Below are 23,700 nucleotides of genomic sequence, written 5' to 3'. Positions count from 1 at the left end.
TACTGATCACTTCCCCAAAGTAGTACAATGTTACTATGGTAACATTGTACTACTTTGGTCATAGTAAAATATGAAAAAAAAATTTTAAAAAAAATGTAATAAATTAAATAAAATAAAAAAATAAAAAAAAAAAAAATATATATATATATATTTTTCATACTGTCACCAGTCAGTGTCCCTGTTCACCGCCATGCGAGTTATATGATGACGCTGTACTGCACTGGTGACAGTATGTAAAAAAAATAGTGAAAATAATTTTTTTAATTTTTTCATTTTCTGAAAAATTATGACAAAAAAATACAACTTCAAAAAACTCGCCATGCCTCTTATGAAGTACGTCGGACTGTCAACTCTGCAAAAAGGAGTCATTTGGGGATATCTGTACTATTCTGACATTCTTGGACCTCAAGAAATTAGATTGGCTGTCAGTACTTCAGGATTGATCAATATTCAGATCTATACCATAGTTTGTGAACTCTATAACTTTCCTACAAACTAAAAAATACATCCTAATTTGGGTTATTTTCACCAAAGACATGTAGCAGAATACATCTCGGCCTAAATTTATGAAGAACAATTATTTATTTGTAAACTTTTATAACAGAAACAAAGAAAAATGTGTTTTTTTCAAAATTTTTGGTCTTTTTTTGTTAATTTAGCAAAAAATAAAAACCCCAGCGGTGATTAAATACCACCAAAAGAAAGCTCTAGTGTGAAGAAAATGATAACATTTTAGTTTGGGTACAGTGTTGTATGACCACGCAATTGTCATTCAAAGTGTGAGAGCGCTGAAACCTGAAAAATGGCCTGGGCAGGAAGGTGTAAAATTGCACGGTATTGAAATGGTTAAGCACACACACCATATTCTGAGGTTCATGCACACAGATTAACGAATAAGGGCAAAGCAACATCATAAATGTATGCAACATGATAAATGTATGCGTACCATGTTCCATAAGATCCCTTTTTAAAATGTAGAAATGTATTTCCATATAGCTCAAAAATGCATTCCAATATGTCACACACAATACAAGAATGCCTGTGTGTACTAGTCTTAAGTACACCCATGGATGGCCAGTGTTGTGAACCTACCAGAAATTCAACACAACACACAAATTTTACTGGCACAACCATGTTTTACTAGCATTTCCGAAAGTTAAAAAATTATTTTTAAGTGCAAATTTCAGTATTTAGGCTTACAAACAAGTACCATATGCAATCAGAAATGTGATGTAAGGTAGATATTAGGGCAAAAAAAGTATTTATTTTATTTTCAATACAGTAAGTAGCTCAGGGACAGGGCAATAAATGAGAATGGGCGCACACACACACACACAATTGACTCTCACAGTGACACTGACAGCAGTGTGCAGCAGCACAGATGGTGATGACACCTCACCGACATGACACTTCCTCTCCTATGTCACAGTGACAGTGTCTCTCCACGCCAGGTGGTCCTTTCAGTCCGCCTCAGTCTGATAGTCCCACTTCACGCTTGCCTTGCTCCCATCCCGTAGACCCGCACACAACACACTGCAGCAGGCACTCGTATGGTCTCAACCAGGTTCTGACTGGAACTGCACATGCGCAGTTCTTAGCCAAGTATCATGGCCATATTTTTAACTGGCATCCTTCTTCTGTTACGGTCATTTACTGGCAGAAGAAAAGTGCCCATTTTTTACTAGATGCCAGTAAAAATATTGACTGTTGACAACACTGTGGATGGGTATGTTCCTCACAGTGGACTATGAGCAGTGAGAAATCTGTCCATTGTCATTGAAATGACCATAGGGTATGGAACTTTTACAATGGATTGGTTGCAACATGTGAGAATATATGGCAATTTTTTGTCATACTGCTTAAATTGTCACTTTAGGCATTTAACTTTCAGTCTATATATAACTCCTATTGGTAGATGATGAGTTGAGTCACTTGTGGAATTTTATATGTCTCTCCTGGATCCTAATGGTGAGTTCTACTGGCTCTAGTTGATGGTCCTACTTCCCTGTCATGGAGTCTTCATCCATCATCTGCAACTCAGGAAGTCCCCTTAATTCTACTACTTGATACTGTAAAGTAGGTCAAGAAAATCAAACGGCAAATAAACCCGCCATGTATTTGTTTTTGGCAGTTTTAGCTGAGAACTGGGTCTCAGCCAGGGGCGTATCTACCGCGAGGCAAACAAGGCGATTTGCCAAGAATGGCAATTTTTAGCGGGACAGCACCGCCCCCTGGAAGAAGGGACCTTTTGAGCAGCGGCAGACAGAGCCATGCAGGGCCGCTATCAGAGGGGTACCTTCGGTACTCTTGCAGTGGCCCAGAAAGCAGGAGGATCGATGTGGGGGAGAGCAGTTGCAGAGCGATGCTGGTGTACCTCTCCCTCCAGCAGCTGACAAGCCGGGACCAGGGGACAGCCTGGAAAAGGAGAGGCGGAGACAAAAGAACCCGGAGGAGGTGAGCTGTGCTATGTTCTGTGGGATCTCCCTGCCTCCCTCCCTACACTGACAGATCGTATGGGATTGCACACACCTCCCCCCCCCCCTCCTTCCTGCTGCCCGGAGATCAGCAGCCCTTGGAGGAGGTGTGTGTGTGTGTGTGTGGCCCCATACAATCTGAGAAAGGAAGATAGAGAGAGGTGGAGGAGAAAGAGGGAGGAATAGAGAGAATCATATATACATACACACACCTATTGACAATCTCACTCTCTCATTTGGCGCAAAATTTTTGTGTTGCCTAGGGCAGCACAAAATCTAAATACAGCACTGGTCTCAGCGACAACAAAAGTCATCTGTAAAACACTGCCAGTGATCAAACATTCAGTTGACTTAATGTTTTTTTGCTAATGTTCCTTTTATCACAAGGCTGAATAAAAAAAAAAAAATCCAACACATTCCTCCATCCCTGCTTTTACGACGTGGATGAATAAATCCCCCTGCTAAGCTATCATAATACCTGAACAGTGGCTGCATCTGATTGGGTGCTGGTGCTGTTTAGATGACAACTGTTTGCCAGACTCCTTTGATTTTTAATCAAATATTTTTCAGGCAGGCTCACAAAGCAAATTTCACAGTGTTATCACCAACTTAACAGTTGTGAAAACCGTGGGCATTTTTATTGAAATCCACTCAAAGAACCTTTACTTTGTCAATACCAAGGCGAGGAGATGGTCCTAGCAACAAAAAAAAATACATGTTTGTATATATAAATTTTTTTGTTTTTTTTTTGTTTTTTTAGTATGGTAAATTGATATTGATTAATTTTTTGGTTGTGTGACAAAAATGTGTACAATGATGTATTCATAAGTTATTCTTTTTGTTTGGCATGATTGATAAGTAGCCTCCTTCTTTGAGTGTTCCCATAAATATTAACGTGAACTTCTTTAGACCCAATAAAATGGGTCTTTTCATGATTATATAAATTATAATATTCATTCTATATTTTAGTTAGAAATAAGCAAACAACATGGAAATGTCTTATTTTGAAACACAGAGAAGAAGATGATATTAATGATGTCACGTCTATGGCTGGTGTTAACCTAAATGAAGAGAATGCCTGTATTTTGGCAACCAATTCTGAACTTGTTGGTGCCGTGATCCGGTCTTGTAAGGATGAGCCTTTTCTCATTACATCTGCCCTGCAAACCCGAATTCTAGACATAGGTAAGAAAAGGTAAGGTAGGTTATATATGTAAAGTTTGCATTCCATTGAATACTCTTTATCTGGGTTGGTCCTGCAAGCTTCCAATGCTTCAGTGCTTTGCATTACTGATCCAGAACAATAATACAGGTATACTGTCTTTACTACTTGCATACTTTCCAGGTTAGTGACATTTTCTGTGACGCCAGTAATGTTAGCATTTTTATTCATCTGAGTACAAGTTTCAAACATGGACAAACTTTAAGTGCTATCTACATATAAACTGTAATTTTAAATAACCTATAGTCATTTTTCTGTAGGGGATGGGTGGAGAAATGCTGGTTTATAGGCTCCCCATGGCTCTGAGGGCTTAACATGTGTAGCAGCCCTTTCCACTTCTCTAAAAGTTATCCGCATTTGACAGGCAGTGAGGAGGCAATATGTCGCCTCCTCTCCTCCTGCTTTAACCCTTAAAATGCTGAACCACTACTGCAATCACACGCATTGCATGCAGTTGTAACGCTACCCCATTAACTTGAATGGATTACATTTGATAGTGGTACCACCTGCTGAATGCAACATTGAGGCATGGGTACAGCCCTAAACAGCTGCATTACTTTGGTTGAGTTGGGCATTTGAGGGGATGTAAAACCACTAACCAGCCCTTACAGTGATGCACTTGATTTGAGAAGATGAGAGACTGCAAATTGCTACCCCTTTCTGAATACAAACCCTCATTTGTGAGGCTTGGCAAAGACACATCGTGACCTCCTGGCTGCAATGACTTTAAAGCAGAGAACTAAAGTCATTCTAGATTTCTAGTTTATGGGTATCATGGAAGGACCAGTGATCACGGTACATTAGGTTGTTTTATAACCAATTTGCCAAAAATGCACTGTGTATCAAAAGTAGTAAGTATCTGGTTGACAGTATTGTATACTGAATAGCTGGGATGGTAGATAAGAATATTTAAATCTTGGATTGGTTAAAATTTAGATCTCTTTGATCTCTGAAAGCCTGTATTATGATTAAATGTTGTAGCAACAATCATATGTCTGGCCATCATTTTAAAGGAAGCTTTAGACAAACAAAATCTTGTTATTAAAGGAAAAGAGCTGTTTGCATCTAAAAGGGCCACATATAATTTTATTAAGGAAAAAAACCTTTGTTATTAAGAGTTGTCTAATATGCAATTCTTACTACTTTCACTGCCCCAGTACTTGCATTTGTAGTAAAACTGCCTGGGGAGCCATCATTTTAAGTTATTTTATGTCCTTTTTACTCTTTGTGCATGCGCACAGTGACTCTGCTCCCATTACCATTAGACAGCAGAGAGCAAGGAGCAAATTGGTTTGGCTCTGGAACTTAAGATCACTATGATGGCCAAGGTTCAACTGTTTGCATTGAATAGCAAGCACCATTCCTTTCAAAACAAAGTAAGGATTAACTAATGAACTATTATCAGAAAAAGATCACAGGCAGGCTTCATTTGTGGGATTGTTTAGTTGCTGCAGATAACCATTTCAAGACTCTTCTCTCCTGTATTCCTCAGCTTCATCCTGTCTCATATTAACCCGTTCACATCCTGTTTAACAGCATCAGACTGTAATAGCATGCAATGTTACCTGCCTCAATAGCAGGGTGTTTCTTTGTGCCAAATTGTGCCAACAATGAGGTCACCTTGAGGACCTCTACTTTGCAAAAAGCGGTATTTTTTTTTTGGGGTGGGGGGGCATTTGTGCTATCCTGGCATTTTTATTTTAACAAAAAAAAAACTAAGGCTTCATTCAGGCAGGTGTTAACACCTGTTCCCAACAGAAGCGGGTGCACTGATCTGAACGCACACTGCCTGCGTTCAGATCTGTGCATCTGCACACATCAAATGTTGACATTTGGCTGTGTCTGAGCAGCCACCGTCTGCATTCACTTCTATAAACTCTGTACGCAGCTTGGGGCAGATGCAAGTGCAAAAATAAACAGCCTGCACACAGAGCATCAATGTCCATCTGCGTGAAGGGCAACAGTTGTTTTTCAAGATTGTTGGTCTTTTTACCTTTGTTATATAGTAAAAAAAAACTATGGTTATTAACCGGTTCCCACCCGGCCTATGGCTGAAAGGCGGCCGGCACAAACCCTCACCGCTCCGGGTGGACGCCATATGGCGTCCTTTCGGGCATGTGCAGTTTGCATGCCCGCAGAGCCGCGTGATCTGTCACCGGCCATGTACCTCGGACACGGCCGATGACAGATCTGAGTCCTGGCCCCGTTGCCAGTACCATGTGACCTGCTGTCACCAATCACAGCAGGTCACATGACAGTTGTCTACAATGGATGGCTTCCTATAATGCCATCCATTGTATACAAGTGTGGCTAGCTGTGAATGGTCACAGCGATCACATGCACAAGCTGGGCCAATCACAGCCCAGCTGTGTCATGTGATTAGCTGTGGCCAAATCACAGTTAAGAAAAAAAAAATCCTGAATGAATCTATTTTTATTCAGGTAAATGCTTGCTTATAGCAAAATAATTCTTTGCTATAAGTAAATTGTGTAAAAAAAAAAAAAAAAAAATAGATCACTTCCCCAAAGTAGTACAATGTTACTATGGTAACATTGTACTACTTTGTCATAGTGAAATATGAAAAAAAAAATCTTAAAGAGAAAAAAATGTAATAAAAAATAATTTATCAATTTTTTTTTTTTTCGTACTGTCACCAGTCAGTGTCCCTGATCACCGTCATGCCAGTTATATGATGACACTGTACTGCACTGGTGACAGTATGTAAAAAACAAAATAGTAAAAATCATTTTTTTATTCCTTTCCGAAAAATTATGACAAAAAAATTACAACTTCAAAAAACTCGCTATGCCTGTTATGAAATACCTCGGACTGTCTACTTTGCAAAAAGGGGTCATTTGGGGGATATCTGTACTGTTCTGACATTCTTGGACCTCAAGAAATTTGATTGGCTGTCAGTACTTCAGGACTGATCAATTTTCAGAAATGTCCCATAGTTTGTGAACTCTATAACTTTCCTACAGCCTAAATAATAAATACTAATTTGGGTTATTTTCACCAAAGACATGTAGTAGAATACATTTTGGCCTAAATTTATGAAGAACAATTATTTATTTGCAAACTTTTATAACCGAAACAAAGAAAACGTGTTTTTTTTCAAAATTCTTGGTCTTTTTTTTGTTAATTTAGCAGAAAATAAAAACCCCAGCGGTGATTAAATACCACCAAAAGAAATCTCTAGTTGTGTGAAGAAAATGATAAAATGTTAGTTTGGGTACAATGTTGTATGACCGCGCAATTGTCATTCAAAGTGTGAGAGCGCTGAAACCTGAAAATTGGCCTGGGCAGGAAGGGGGTAAAAGTGCCTGGTATGGAAGTGGTTAAATACAACCAAAAGAAAGCTTTGTTAGTCTCGGAATAAATACAGTCAGGTCCATAAATATTGGGACATAGACACAATTCTAACATTTTTGGCTCTATACACCACCACAAAGGATTTGAAATGAAACGAACAAGATGTGCTTTAATTGCAGACTATCAGCTTTAATTTGAAGGTATTTACAACCAAATCAGGTGAACAGTGTAGGAATTATAACAGTTTGCATATGTGCCTCCCACTTGTTACGGGACCAAAAGTAATGAGACAGAATAATAATCATAAATCAAACTTTCACTTTTAAATACTTGGTTGCAAATCCTTTGCAGTCAATTACACCCTGAAGTCTGGAACGCATAGACATCACCAGATGCTGGGTTTCATCCCTTGTGATGCTCTGCCAGGCCTCTACTGCAACTGTCTTCAGTTCCTGCTTGTTCTTGGGGCATTTTCCCTTCAGTTTTGTCTTCAGCAAGTGAAATGCATGCTCAATTGGATTCAGGTCAGGTGATTGACTTGGCCATTGCATAACATTCCACTTCTTTCCCTTAAAAAACTCTTTGGTTGCTTTTGCAGTATGCTTTGGGTCATTGTCCATCTGCACTGTGAAGCGGTGTCCAATGCGTTCTGAAGCATTTGGCTGAATATGAGCAGATAATATTGCCCGAAACACTTCAGAATTCATCCTGCTGCTTTTGTCAGCAGTCACATCATCAATAAATACAAGAGAACCAGTTCCATTGGCAGCCATACATGCCCACGCCATGATACTACCACCACCATGCTTCACTGATGAGCTGGTATGCTTAGGATCATGAGCAGTTCCTTTCCTTCTCCATACTCTTCTCTTCCCATCACTCTGGTACAAGTTGATCTTGGTCTCATCTGTCCATAGGATGTTGTTTTAGAACTGTGAAGGCTTTTTTAGATGTCGTTTGGCAAACTCTAATCTGGCCTTCCTGTTTTTGAGGCTCACCAATGGTTTACATCTTGTGGTGAACCCTCTGTATTCACTCTGGTGACGTCTTCTCTTGATTGTTGACTTTGACACACATACACCTACCTCCTGGAGAGTGTTCTTGATCTGGCCAACTGTTGTGAAGGGTGTTTTCTTCACCAGGGAAATAATTCTTCGGTCATCCACCACAGTTGTTTTCCGTGGTCTTTTGGTGTTGCTGAGCTCACCGGTGCGTTCCTTCTTTTTAAGAATGTTCCAAACAGTTGTTTTGGCCACGCCTAATGTTTTTGCTATCTCTCTGATGGGTTTGTTTTGTTTTTTTTCAGCCTAATGATGGCTTGCTTCACTGATAGTGACAGCTCTTTGGATCTCATCTTGAGAGTTGACCGCAACAGATTCCAAATGCAAATAGCACACTTGAAATGAACTCTGGACCTTTTATCTGCTCATTGTAATTGGGATAATGAGGGAATAACACACACCTGGCCATGGAACAGCGGAGAAGCCAATTGTCCCATTATTTTGGTCCCTTAACAAGTGGGAGGCACATATGCAAACTGTTGTAATTCCTACACCGTTAACCTGATTTAGCGGTAAATACCCTCAAATTAAAGCTGACAGTCTGCAGTTAAAGCACATCTTGTTCGTTTAATTTCAAATCCATTGTGGTGGTGTATAGAGCCAAAAATGTTAGAATTGTGTTGATGTCCCAATATTTATGGACCTGACTGTATGTAAAATTGCTTTGGTTACAGTGTTGCATGACCAAGTATTTTTCAGCCAAACTATCACAACACTGAAAAATGGCCTGGAAAGGAAGGAGGTGTATTATGCTGTTATTGAGGTGGTTGATCTACTGTGCAGGGCCTCTCATATTCTTATGACATAGCCGAACAAGGGAAAAACCAAAAGTTTCCTTCCTAGCTGTCCATTCATGATGATGTAGTAAAAGGGAGTGGGCAGAGACACAGAATATTTCAATGTCAGTGGACTGCAAATTAACCATTGCTTCTAGCTTTACAATAATACCTTTTTTGTTATTTAGACTGCAGTTATATCAATGTGCACTGATCCTACTGAAAGTGACATCGGCTTTCCATGGTGAACTGTACATTTATGTAACCATTGTATGCAATTGTTACATTTTAAGGGAAGCTATGATAGTTTTTAGTCCGTTTTATTGAAAGACAATGTTTTAGGTTTACAAGGCCATGGACTTTTCTTTTGTTGTTGTTGTTTTACATTACAAAATCCTAGTTTTAGAAATACATATTTAATACAGGATGCTTCTATTACAGTCTCTTTGCAGAGTATCCTGGTCTTTGTAATACTATAGTCCAGCAATAACTGCTCATTTTTAGACTGTTGAATTGATTGTCCATCCTAAGTCATATGACTTTTTCTCTGGTTTATCAGCTGGGTATCAGGTTACCCCTTGCGTAAATCTTAGAAATAAACTGCCATTAGCAGACTCTAAAGCTTCACCTACTGGCTTCATGTGGTAAACTTGATAGATTCATGTGCTCTGTTTTGTATTGGCTAACCATAAGAAAATAATACATTTTCAAAAATGCAATCATTCTTCCTGAACACGTATTTTGATTATAAATCTCTGCTTAGATTGAACAATGTTTAAATCTAACATGGAATTGGAGTTTGTAAAGATACATTTTTTTTGCCTAGCATTTTATTTAATTCCTGGCTTTGTGGTCTGCCTCTTGGCTGTACAATCATTGTACTGACATTGAGAAGCATTGGAACTTCCTAATGCACCCTAATTTGATGTTCTGGAGTTCCTCCCTACTAATCCCTATTGGCTCTCCTTTTCAAAATCAATGAGAACATCCTTTCTTTATACACATCTTATACTCAATAACCTGACTCTGCATGCGGTACAACTTTGGTGTACACGTGTCTTCTTGGAACTAGACCAATTGGTCAATCCCTTGACTAGAGGTCCTTTTTCCTTCACTGTTCTATAGGTCAAGTCTGAACTCCCTCAAACAGCTTTCTGTAGCTACTTCCAGATTCGTCATTATGCTTGGGACTAGGGAACTTACTTTTGATAAGCTCACACCATTTGAGTGGGTTTGCAGTAGCACACAGTCAAAATATATTAGAAATCTACAGAATACTAGGTTCTCTACCAGAGGACTAGTTCCCTAAGCATATATAGATGAAGAAGTTGGAGATCTTCAGGCAGGAGCTATCTGTACCTTTGTGGAAAATTATTTGGACCCATGCACCTGAAAGCTCAACACGTATAACCTAAGAAATTGCAAATAATATTTTTTATGCACTGGTGTTGTATACCTGAAACTCTACATTTTTGTTATTCTTCAGTAAGGCCTCTTGCACACAGTACTGATGTTTGAGCATCAGTGTTTCTGGATGTAATTTCAGCCATTTGTTTTGCACATATTTGCGTGTATGCACATTCATGCGTACAATATATTCTTATGCAAAATTTATGCTCATATGCACATAGGGTGCAAAATACTGACCAGGAATGCTGATTTTTCTTTTTTTTTTTTTTCTTAACTCAGGAATACGCAACACTTGCTAAGTGCTTCCTGTCCAGGCCAATTTTCAGCTTTCAGTGCTATCACACTTTGAATGACAATTACGCGGTCATGCAACACTGTACCCATATGAACTTTTTAGCATTTTTTTTTTGAGACGGATAAAGCTTTATTTTGGTGGTATTTATTCACCACTGGGATTTTTATTTTTTTTTGCTATGTAAGTTAAAAAGTCCAAAAATTTTGAAAAAAGGTGTTTTTCTTATAAAATGTTGCAAATAAATAGTATTTCATCATAAATCTTGGCCAAAATGTATTCCGTTATATTTTTAGTAAAAAAAAAACAAATTAGTTTATAACCAAAAATTATAATTTTTAAACTTTTTTTTTTTTTTTTTTTTTTTTTTAGATTTTTTATTTATTTTTAATTTTTAACATACTGTCACCCTAGCAGTAAAGTGTCACCATGATGACACTGTACTACTTGTGAGGGGTGATGAATTTTTTTTTTTTTTTTTTTTACACTGATTGCTTTTACACCCATAAAGGATGTAAAAGCAATCATTTCTCCTTCTCTCTAGCTGCATTCTTGCAGCCATTGAGAACTACTGAGTGAGCTGTGATTGGTCACAGCTTGTCACATGGTACAAGGCTGTTGTGAATAGCCTTGTACAATGTGATCTCTGTGATTATTCAAAGATTTCACACATAGTAAGCAATGATGTCGCAAATGACATCTTGCTTACTACTCTGCATGTGATCACTGATTGGCCAATCAGTGATCACATGATCGGGACCTCGTACAGAGGTCCCGTACGGCGATAAGTGTTCCACTGTGTCCGGAGGACACAGCAGGCACCGGACCGCGGTGCTGTGCGCTCCCAGGGATCGTGCACAAGCAGGGTGCGGGGAGGCCGTTTATAAATGGCCACCCGACCTTGCACTGCCACTGTCCAGCCGTTTATATACAACGGCCGGACAGGAGGTGGCTAAAGCTGCAGTGTGCATGATGCCTAAAATGTGCTGGAGATGTAATGCTTACTTGGGTTCCCTTATTTCATATTTTTTTTACATGCCCAGGTATCTCCCTTACTGGCAATATGTTAACAATTGAGAATTATGGTTTCTGTGGCTCCTGTTACTCATCTTTTGGGCCTTCCTCCAAAGTTTATAGTAATTTTTTTAGTATGCGAATTACTTACATCTTGCAAGCAGATAGCAATTGGAAAACTTCTCACTCTGCCTACTAAAGTGGAACTGTATAGCTGAATCAAAGAGATCCAACTGATGGAAGCTCTGTTGGCCAGATTACAACACTACTTTACAGACAGACACACTGGACAAACATGGCAAAGTATGAAAGTCACAGGAACTCCATGTTGCTCAAGGACAACCTCAGTTGTGTTGTGGCAGTCAGGTTCCTTTTATCCTTCTTTCTCTAGGCTGTCTCTTGATCTGATTTTCATCTACCTCTTTACCTTCACCATTGTTCTATTCAGTGTTATTGCTTTGGATTATCGGTTCTCTTTCCTCAGGTGCATTTGAGAAACATCAATAGAAATTATGGGGAATTGTGACTGAGATCAATTTTATGCCTAGTGTAGCCTGGGGACCAAGAGGTGAGCAGAATATGGAGGTGGAGGGGGATTCTGTTCCTGATTTTTTGGGGGGCTCCTGCTGGAGGCTTCGCCCTTGAGATTTATGCTCTACGTTCAAATTCCTTGGGTTTCTGAGCATTGGGATACTCATGCTAGGTATCTCTACTCCCTTGCTTCTTCATCTTGGAAATATTAGTCCATTGCCTGCTAATGCAATAAGCTGTGTTTGCTTTACCTACTGTGAGGCATTCACTCTCTGTACACACTCTGTGTTTGCATATTGAATATTGCTTCTTATATCTCTGTTCTTCTGTATGTTGAAACATGTCAATACAAATTACATTTTACATTTCTGAATGTTTTTTTTATATGGGAATCTTTCTGTAGATATTAACACACATGGTTAGTCTAAGTAATGATACAATAAGGTGAAAAGACAGGCAGTTAAAAATAATGCATGGTATGAATTTTTCTTTGTTTCTGACATCTACTGCCAATTCTGCTATTACCTATTGGAAACCTATACATTGCCATGTATGTATGTGTGTGTGTGTGTGTGTGTGTGTGTGTGTGTGTGTGTGTGTGTGTATATGTGTGTGTGTGTGTGTGTGTGTGTGTGTGTGTGTGTGTATTCTTTTCTTTTTCAGCTTTTAAATAATGTATGTGATGCCTGTATAAAATGTTTTGGTTTTTTTTTTCTCCTTTGACGTGATGACTTTGATTTTGCCTGCTTAATATTGGTGTCCTAACTCTGACCTTGCAAGCAGATATATTCTGAAGGCCAAGTGAAACATTGCCTATACTTTGCAGAGCTCCGGGCTAAGTTTTATTAATGCAGTGTCTAATATCTTTGAAGTTCTGAGTGTAGCAGGAAAATCATAATCTACAAGCCTCTATTCTTAATGGGTATGACTTCTAGAGGGAACAGAATACCTGCTGTGCTAATTATTTCAATTATCAGCTCCCACTAAAACATGTAATGGATTTTCTCTGCTTCCACAGGTAAAAGGCATGATATTAAGGAACTTAACTCTGATGTTATGAACCTGGTGTCTCATGCCACACAAGAGCGGTTACGAGGGCTTATTGAAAAGCTAACTGTGGTGGCACAGCACAGGTCCACAAGCTACAAGGTAACTTCAGCTAGTTTTCTGCATACAAAGAATAGGGCCATTTTTCATTTGTCTATAGGTGATGTAGCACTATTTTAGGCAACTGGCATGTAGAAAAAAATCACCTTAGAATTTGCTACCACTAAAGGGGCTTTCCACTGTTTGGTTTCCAAATTAAATATAATTCCCCTATTAACGTTTGACCCTTCTGTTTGGTGACCAATTCTGGTATGGTATAAAGAATTGCGTATATGAACGTGTATATGTTTTGTCTGTGAATGTTAGAATATCACAATCAATACACATTTCTAATTAGTAAATAAAATGTGGGAGCAGTGGGTCCATTATTGCTTTGGTGAGCTTGGAAAAATTGTGGGTGTACACTTGTATGTAAACTGTAATCTACTGTCCCAATTTGGGCATATTCCCCTCCTACAGCTCCAGGGCCACCTGTTGTCAAAATATGCATTCTATGAAGCAAATAAAAACATATATTGTCAAAATCCAGCTAATGCACACTAATCAGACCAATATCCATCCCATGCCTGCCCTGTAACAAAGTTATCTTTTTTTCAGCAAAAATCAGAAATATTATACAGGATGTACATAGTGCGAATAGTTTGCTCAGTGCTTTACAAAATAAAGGGAGACAGAACACTTATAAAACAATCCAGTACAGTATGATTACCGGGCCCTGCCCATGGAGCTTACAATCTAAATAAAGAAATATCTAATTTAGTCTCCACACCATGGGCATAACCCAAATCTGCTTGTTCACTTGTGGCATGTTAGCTAAATATCCCTTAATAGTATTGCTGTTTTGGAAAAAGATTTTTTTTTTTGCTACACCATAATTTCTGACAATGTGGCCTCTAGCTAGCAAAGTTTTAATAGCAAAAGCAGGATTATTGGGGATTGCTTAGGGCTGTTAAAAATGAGTTTTTGTACTTGCTGTAAGCTCTGTTTCTTGAAGTGCATTGAGGAACACAGGGGAAGAGTAATTCTTAGATGTTTGGGTCATATGCAGCTGCCTACATAAGGTAAATGCTGGCAAATATAAAAAAAAACAAAACACCAGCATATAACTCTGTCCCCAAGTGGCATGCTTCACCAGAAACAGAGGGATCCCCCAATGGACATTAAGAAAGATTTGTATGGTAAATACAAGAATCTATTTTATTTTAACATCATACATTGAGGGACACGGGGATAATAATTCTTAGACATCTGGGATGTCCAGAAGCAGTCCAACTGAGGGATGAGAAACCGCAACATACAACAATTATGAAAATATTGCTAGAAAAATATATAATAGTAATAAAAGTAATCAATGCAAGGTTAAACGTAAAGACTGGGGGGGGGGGGTTATGAATATTGCTAGCAACATGGAAAGAAGCTTGTGTTGTAGAGCAGGCAAAACAACAAAGGAGAGACTATTTTGAAAGAATGATTTATTGACTTCAACAATGATGTGGACGAAAACCAAGCAACCATTATACTGTAATACAGGTGGGAGAGAACAAGACCAACAGTTAATTGATCAACAAAAATATGAATGTTTGTAAAGTAAAGGATGAAACCTAGTTTTCCTAACCTGAAAGAAATGTCCTGACCAAAGGCCAACAAATAAATATCTGGAGGTTGAAGCAGGATACCCATAACCCCTGATTCAGAGAAATGAAAATCCAAAATATAATGGCCTTCTCATTGGTAATGTAAAGGGAGAGAAGAAAGGAGACTGTCCATATTAAATAAATAAGGAAGGGGTGGAGCGATCCAAACGCCTATATAAAAGGGAAGGCTAAAGCTGGTCATAGATAGATGAAAATTTGCCTGGTTTAGCAGGGACGGTCTGAATTTTGAACCATCTATGGCTGTTCTTGTTCATGAGAAGTTGATCTAATGATTGATTTCTCACAAACGGGCTTGTTGTAAGATTTGTATTCGATTCATCCAATTGGCTGACAGCAGAGGATTTTCCACTGTCAGAATACAGAGCAGGGAGGTTTAAGAAAGGAGAATATCCCTCAGCCCAGCTCTGTCCAGACAACTTCTCCAACGCATTTTGCCCTACCCACCAGGCTAAGTCATGGACTCTGCTCTGGACTTAGGTAGTGCTCTGCCGTAAACCCACACAGTAAACGAAGTTTAGAAAATGCCACTATACAGGGCTTAGTGTTCAAAGGCCACATACTGTAATATTATTATTACATGCAGGCCTTTGTTGCACTGAAAAAGAGTGGAGACTGTTTCACTACTCAGGAACTGGAGAGCATGCTGCGGCTAACACAGCTATGTGCTACTGATTTAGCGATACAGCCTGCAATGAACTTATCTTGGCATCTTTGGTTGTTTAGCTCTGTGGCCAGCATATGGCATAATTAGTGATATATTTATGTTTTTGGTGTTCAGCAAAATGACCGCTATGTACAGTCCAGTGAGGTTCGGGCACAGCTTAAGTTTCTTGAGCAACTTGAGCACTTGGAAAGACAGCGCAAATATGAAGAAGAACGGGAGATGCTTCTCCGAGCAGCAAAGGTGAGCAGCATTTAACTGATTATTCCCTCTAAATGTTCTGCAAGGTGTGTAAAGTGAAAATAGTACTGTTCAAAGACTCACATGTTTATAAAACACAAATTTTTTTATAAAAAAAATAGTTCAGTTAATTTTTGTGCACACAAGCACAATATATTACCCTTTTTTTTTTTTTTTTTTGTAAAATATGTGTCTCCTCCACCCTCCCTAGATTATGCTATAAATTTTGCCATGGCAGCCTGGGGAAGAATGGCAGCTAAATCTGGAAGTAGAATTATACACGTTACTTCTGTGTTCATTCACTGAAGGGAAGATCCATGAACAGACATTATCCACCCACCAACTCTTGCTGTGTCACTATGCAGGTGGGGCAGCAGAGCCTGGGGCAGTCAAGCAGAAGGGGGACAATATTATCTGTGTGCTATGCAAGTGATCAGGCAGCTTTACAGCCACTCAGATGGCTTCCACCTGAATGTACATTGCCAATTTAACAAAATTAAACACAGTCCCACCTGCTGAAGCAGCCAGAACTTGGTCTAGAGGTTTTACCAAGATTTTTAAATGGCCCTGACCAAAATTTGACTAAAGCATTTTTTTTGTTCGTTTCCTCTTTGGCAAGTGGTGAAATGTTTCCTCTTTGGGAAGTGGTGAAGGATTAACACCCTGTCAGGTTATTTACTGTTATTGTCTGTGCCTACTGTGAAAATCTATGATTTGTTGGTCATGATGATCACTAGGACAAAATTGATGGTAAAATCCAAAAATGTAGTTGTCTTAAGAGTGGTCCAAGAGGGCATTTCCATCATTGTGTGCAGATTTCCATCACTCTGTGCAGGACAAAAAGTAGAAAGAAGAGAAATCCCTCCAATAGTACACAGATGCAAAAAAAAAAACTAACATAGGTTTTATCCATACTCTGCTCTATACAAAATGTGAAGAAAAAAGTTTTGGCCTTAGACACTTTTACTGCATGTGTTTAGCAGCAGTTTGGGTCCAGCATAGCTTGGCTTCACAGTGCACATCACACGTTAGACAGATTTATAGAGGTTTGACCACGTTTCTCTAATCAACTCAGTCTGTGATCTTGTGTTCATCTAATATCTCTTATAATCTGTGTCTCTGTTTAAAATTGTTCTCACTTCCTGTTTGGAAAAGTTGTCACCTATGATAATAAGTAAGTGAAGGGAAATGGTATTTTCAGGAGGAGGTCAGCAATGGCAACCTCTGTATTTCTTTAATGACCAGTTTAATTCAGATACACTTGGGAAACGCAATAAAACCATCATGACCCTTTTAAAGTTGGCCTGCGCTAGATTAAGAAAAATCCCTACCACCTGTTTTGGTAGCTTTACCCACACATGCAGACAATTCAGTTCTTAATAGTGCCAGATTTACAAATTGGTGCTATTAATGCATTAGTTTCAAAAAGAATTGCTGTAAGTTAGCATACAGACAGGCATAGTGCCTGTCTCTGTACACTGTGTAGCAGAGCAGAATATTTGCTGCCATTAACTCCTCCCCTCCCCTCCCCACCCAACCTGTCACTGGTTGTTAAAGCAGAACTTTACCCATAACTGTTTGATAACAATTAATGTTCTTTAACAAAAGAATATACATACCACAGTTACCAAAATTAGTTTGTTCTGTAAATTGCCTCTAGCATTGCTCCTGTTTCTTCTTGCTGGAGACCGCCATTTTGTTAAGGCCCAGAGCAGTCACTTCCTTAATGGAAACTCTCCCCTTCTCTTTGGTCTCAAAAACTATATGTAGTTTTCAGTAAAAAAAAATGTACATTTCCAGCCTTAATTGTATGTATTGGCTCATTTAGAGTAGAAAGCTGACAGAAGCTATACAGTGCTGAAATTTACAGGCTGCCCATGAGGGAGAAATAAGAGAATATTAGGGAGATCAGATAAGACACTATACTTGTATGTTTATCTCCAGTCATGTTTCTAAAAATTAAACGTCCGCAGCTAAAAAAACTGTGGCTGCTCACTTTTACTAAACAGATGCTCACCTGTTCCAGGATCCAGTGCTGTGCACAACTGAGCCGTGTTGTCCTCAGGTCTTCAGTCTCCAGCTTCTTAACTGTGGTCAACCGGCTGCGTGACTGTGCAGCTTTATAGCCAGCTGCCCACTGCACATGCATGAGCTGCTTTTTGCATTATGAATTGTCTTGCAGTCTTCAGTTACTTGCGAGGTGTTCCAGAAGACTGCGGTGAGGGACAAAACCAGGTACCTGCTACCCCCCTTCAAAAAAAAAAAAAAAAATGTGCCTTTTGGGTGAAGCTCCGCTTTGACTCTTTTGTGTTCCCCTGGCAGAGTTTGTCCTGTCACCTCTCCCGCCTTTCCTTTCTCTCTCTTATCTGTGTTTTCTCTGCACACTGTGTCATTCTTGTTGCTTTCTTTCCCCTTCAGCAACAGTAAATCTTAAAGCTGTCAGCTGATTGGCTTCTAGTAGCTCTGGTTTTAGGCACAGTGCTAAGAATAGAGAGCAAATGAGCATGTTCACAGCAGGTTGAGACCGTGTAATCCTGGATTTTAAACAGTATAGCCACTCAATGTTAATGTTTTACACAGCTATACCTGCAAAAGGGGCCAGCCTGAAGTGGCCTATGAGGACTTCATTTTCTGAAAAAAGTTCCACTCTAGGAATGCTGTTGGCTTTACAGCCATGGCCACCTAGCAAGCAATGATGCTAACAGTTGGCAGAGCTTGATGGGAAAGCTGAGACACTAGTTCCCCATCAGGTCCACACTCTCCTTGTGATTGACAGAAGACAGTGTGTGAGTTCTATAGCCAGTAGCAGGCTGTCTTATTGGCTAAGGATCCACCCTCTGCCTGCTGTCAATCACATGGGGGGTAGACCTGTTTGGGAACTTGCCTGTCTGTCCCCATTATTCTCTTCCCACCCAACTTTAAAACACGTCTGCTGTTGCGCTGTCTGTGTGACTGGTGTAGGGACAGGAGGAAGCGCAGCTGCACTGAAGTAGAGTGTCTGTATGGATACTCTGGTCTCAGTGTGCCTTCATACACGATGCATGCCCCATATTCTGTACCTGTTTACAACAGGTACATCAATCTGTCGCCAGCAGCGATATTCTGTGTGGATGCACATCCGTTTTCTAAAGATTTCTCGGACACTCGTTGTGAATTCCCCTATTTGTGTCTGGTTTTCTTCACTTAGAGCTTTGTGTATTAATTGCTTTGATGTTGAAAATAAAGACAAGCACACACTTTGTTCATATTGTTGATCTGTGCCTAGAATTCAAGTACAACTCTTTCATATATACAATCAATAGAAAATTAAATTATCAAAATTATCAAAAAAAAAAAATTACCGTGAGAAGGTCATGCCTGTTATGAGACTCCAGTGAAAGCCCAAGCATCTCTTTAAGCTGTGTGCTCCTTCGGGCTAGAAGCCAGGCATTCAGCCTGTATGGAAAATGAGAATAAAAATGCATGAGGGGAAGTCTTAGAAATCCTGGACTCAGGCACTTCCCCCCTGCAGCAAAGCTTTTTAATCACAGGAGAAAATTGTTATGCATTAAATATTTAATGACCGCTGCATGTTTAAGAATGTAGTCAGTTTTTGGAGTAACCCTATAAGTGCAAGGTTTTATCCAGTCCAAGCGAGTGAACTCAAGGAAACCTTAGAAAACTATCACAGCAGCATTTTTATTTTATTTTTTCTCTTCTGTCTTTTTTACAGAGTCGCTCAAATAAAGAGGATCCAGAACAAATGAGATTAAAGCAAAAAGCCAAAGAGGTAAAAAGCAGGGTTCAAAATGAGCTAACAGGTAAATGATATCCTGTTTTGTGTTTGTATAGTAATTTCGGTAGACCTGAAAGTGATTAGCCACAAAACCCAAAACAAGAGGTAAGACCTAACTGCTGCTGCCCAGCTTTTTGTGTGCTTGGCACAGTGACTGGCAAAAAACAAACCCTGTGTCCAGTTCTGAGCATCCACTGGGATACGTAGGCCTCATCTAATCTACTAGGGGTGACCGCAATTGGCAACTGTTAGAACGGTTTGTTATTACACAGTCGATGAGTTGGGGATTAGTCTGAGTCCATACATGTTCAGAATAATAGCGAAGCAACTAGAAGATTCAGAAAGTTGCATTGACAGCCTTCATGGTTTTCCCAGGAAAGGTTTATTCTTTGAAAGAAAAAGTCTGCTTTTTTTTTGATTAACTACTTACCTACTAGGCTCTTTTACCCTCCTTCCTGCCCAGGCCAATTTTCAGCTTTCAGTGCTGTCACACTTTAAATGACAATTGTGCGGTCATGTGACACAACAACATATCACATTTATATCATTTTTTTTAACACAAATAGGGCTTTCTTTTGGTGGTATTCAATCATCATTGGGTTTTTTATTTTTTGCAGTATAAATGAAAAAAGACCAAAAATTTAAAAAAAAAAAGTTTCTGTTATACAATTTTGCAAACGGGTATTTTTTCTCCTTTGCTGATGTGCATTGATGAGGCTGCACTGATGGGCACGGATGAGGCGGCACTGATGGGCTGCACGGATGAGGAGGCACTGGTTGGCATTGATGAGGCACTGATGAGACTGCACTGATGGGCAGCACTGAAGTGCACTGATAGGTGACATAGATTGTCAGCACTGTTGGGCACTTTTGGGGCTGCAATGATGATCACATTGTGACAGCGTGAGAAAAGTACATAGTGATCAGCTGTGATTGGACACAACTGATCATGCAGTAAAAGGCTGTTGTCATTGGCCCTTTTTCCATTTCATGTGATCAGCTGTGTCCATAGGACACAGAGAGCACCAGGTCCACGCCGCTGGGGGCATCCAGGAGGCATATTCTGTGAGGACGTCATACGATGCCCTCCCAGAATTGGTCGACCGTGCTGTAGCCGTCATTTGCCATAGCAAGGTCAAGAAGTGGTTAATATAAAGGTTACTAAAGCCAAATTTGCAGGAGTACGTTTTGCTTCCTCTCATCAAAGGCCTTGGTTAACCACACCTAAACCTCTGTGGCCGTCTACAGATACCCTAGATTAGGGGTTTCAGATTCCATTTCATTGCGGGCTGCATCAGTGCTATGTATAAGGAAACTGAGAGGGTGCCACCCCACAAATGTGCAAGTGAAATCCACTTAGGAAGCTGCCATTTTAAAGTGTAAGCAAACACTTCTCACCATATGAGGAATTAAATCTAAAGTTAGACCTTTAAACCAAAATATTTAAAATCTATTGTCTCAAAACAAAATAAATAACAAACATAATCAATACTTAATGCAAAATGACCAATTAAAAGTCCAAGCAATCCAAAAAATCTTGTGAACAGTTACCAATGAATGCTTTCTTGACAGCATAGTTAAAGGGTAAGTTCACCTTTTTGGGCAGAATTTCACTTTTCATAATATATAGAATGGTTTTCCAATGCCAATTCTGAGCCAGCCATCCCAATGTGCTTTTCTCTCACCTCATCCACAGGACCTATTAATTTTTTGTCAGTTTCTGTGATATGTTAGATGGATTTTCAGATTGCATAATTTCCTGTAGATGGTCTCACAGCATTCACTTACTGTGGCCACTCCCCAGAAGCCTTCACTTTCTTGTTGCATCACAGAAGAGGGTGTGTTCACCACTCTGGACCACACCTCCCTCATTACAATACTACCTTCCTCCCATTAGCTATGTAGTACAAGGGCCTTTCTGATTTCATACAAATTGATTGGATTGTTCAGGCGTGTCTTATTCCATAGTTCTGGTAAATCTAAAGGAAATTGTACAGAGATTGTACAAACAGATTGCATGGGACATTTTGGCGTAATGTGTGTTGCACATTTTTTACTGCTCATTTTGTTGCATTTTTCACTCGTTGTTTCATGTGGCAAAATGTGTGCTTGTTTCTGTGTTTGGTGTGCCGTAATTAATGACACTGAAAGTGCAACTAGTTAAAGTGGTTGTTCAGGCTCAAGGTTTTTCACCCTCAAGCATTTATATGAATATAAAAGTAAAAAACCTTCTGTGTTCAGCAGCTCCCCCAGCCCCCTCCAAAACTTACCTGAGCCTCATCACGATCCAGCGATGTGAATTACAGCCTCAGCTGTCACCGGTCTCTGCCTCTTCAATGGCTGTGACAGCAAGCGGGAGCCATTGGCTCTCCCTGCTGTCAATCACAGCCAGTCAGCCAATGAGGAGAGAGCGGGACAGGGCCAAACTGCAGCTCTGTGTGTGAATAGACACACGGAGTAGCGGGTGCCTCCATAGCAAGCTGCTTGCTGTGGGGGCACTCGAGAGACAGGAGGAGCCAGGAGAGCCTGTGGGGGACCTGTAAAGAGGAGAATCCAAGCTGCTCTATGCAAAGCCACTGTGTAGAGCAGGTAAGTATAGACATGTTGTTATTTTACAAAAAAAATGAACCTTTTAGAATAGTTTTAATTTTAGGTGTATAGATGTGGCCATAAACTATACAATCTGACTGTACAATCTTTTAGATTTACCAAAACTATATAATAGAGGACACAGCATCTATCCAATCACTTTATATCCAATCAACCAGGCCCTTGCATTACATCAGGGGTGTCCTGTGGGCTGCATGCGCCTGATCCTGTCTGAAGGGACGCTGGGGTAGCCAGGCAAATTGCACATGGGGAGAAATCCTGGGGATGCTGTGAAAAAATAGTTGATGGGTGAAGGGTGTGTGCTAATTAGGTAAGTGCAGGATGTGTGTGCTAATGAGATCAATTGGTAATCTAATTAAGGGGTCCTACTGGCTCCTCTGTCTGCATTCCAGGAAGTTCAAAAGCTTTCTAAGGAATTTACCAAGGGCTAAGGTAAGGCCTTGCTCTCCAGATCATAGAGAACGTGAATATTTTTGCAACTGAGATACATTAATATTATATTGGTGCATAGGGGAGCTAAAAAAAAAGTGAACTTAGCCTTTAAGTGATGACAAATCTTCATTAGAACAAAGTGCTCCACCACATCCAAGTATAGGTGAATTACTCACCAGATTCCTATGGCCAACAATGTAGCCTGCAAACCTTGGATCTCAAAATCTAGGATGTTGGATCACCATATTCATTCAAACCTTGGATGCAACTGAGCAGCGCTCATCCACCCAAAACACAAAATGGGAATGGAAAACCAGAAAGGATACCGATCGTGTAGCATTTTAATTCACTCGTTAATTATAAACGGAACAATATTGCACTTACATACAGTGAAAGAAATAAGTATTTGATCCCCTGCTGATTTTGAATGTTTGCCCACTCACAAAGAAATGATCAGTCTAAAAAGCGAATGGTAGGTGTATTGTAACACTGAGAGACAGAATAGCAACAAAAAATTCAAAAGAAAAGCATGTCAAACAAATTATGCACTGATTTCCTGTATAATAATTTGCATGTTAATGAGGGAAATAAGTATTTGATCCCCTATCATTCAGCAGGATTTCTGGCTACCAGGTGTCTTTTATACAGGTAACAAGCTGAGATTAGAAGCAGTTTCTTAAAGGGAGTGCTGCTAATCTCATTTTGTTACCTGTTTAAAAGACACCTGTCCACGGGAGCAATCAAACAATCAGATTCCAAATTCTCCACCATGGCAAAGACCAGAGAGCTGTCCAAGGATGTCAGGGACAAGATTGTAGACCTACACAACGCTGGACTGGGCTACAAAACGATCGCCAAGCAGCTTGGTGAGAAGGTGACAACAGTTGGTGCAATCATTCACAAATGGAAGAAACACAAAACAACTGTCAGTCTCCCTAGGTCTGGTGCACCATGCAAGATCTCACCTCGTGGAGTGTCAATGATCCTGAGAACAGTGAGAAATCATCCCAGAACTACATGCGGGGATCTTGTCATTGATCTCCAGGTAGCTGGGACTACAGCCACCAAGAAAACAATTGGTAACACACTACGCCGACAAGGATTGAAATCCTACAGTGCCCACAAGGT

At 39.8% G+C, this 23,700-nt stretch overlaps 1 protein-coding gene across 1 annotated transcript in view; it reads left to right on the top strand.

Annotated features, from left to right (window-relative positions):
- The window catches only part of TAF4B (TATA-box binding protein associated factor 4b), a 172,375-nt gene that overhangs the window by 122,926 nt on the left and 25,749 nt on the right, over nucleotides 1-23,700 (top strand). The window contains exons 9-12 of the mRNA XM_089675705.1: nucleotides 3,490-3,659; nucleotides 13,111-13,241; nucleotides 15,633-15,758; nucleotides 19,468-19,524. Coding sequence (XP_089531831.1) covers nucleotides 3,490-3,659; nucleotides 13,111-13,241; nucleotides 15,633-15,758; nucleotides 19,468-19,524 — 484 coding nt within the window. The remainder of the gene's footprint in view (nucleotides 1-3,489; nucleotides 3,660-13,110; nucleotides 13,242-15,632; nucleotides 15,759-19,467; nucleotides 19,525-23,700) is intronic.

The sequence above is a fragment of the Staurois parvus genome, unplaced genomic scaffold, assembly GCF_062004578.1.
Source record: "Staurois parvus isolate SC_StPar_1 unplaced genomic scaffold, SC_StPar_1.0 ptg000157l, whole genome shotgun sequence".
Taxonomy (NCBI): Eukaryota; Metazoa; Chordata; class Amphibia; order Anura; family Ranidae; genus Staurois; species Staurois parvus.
The sequence above is the reverse complement of the archived record's forward strand: the minus strand, read 5'-3'. Positions and strand labels throughout refer to the sequence as shown.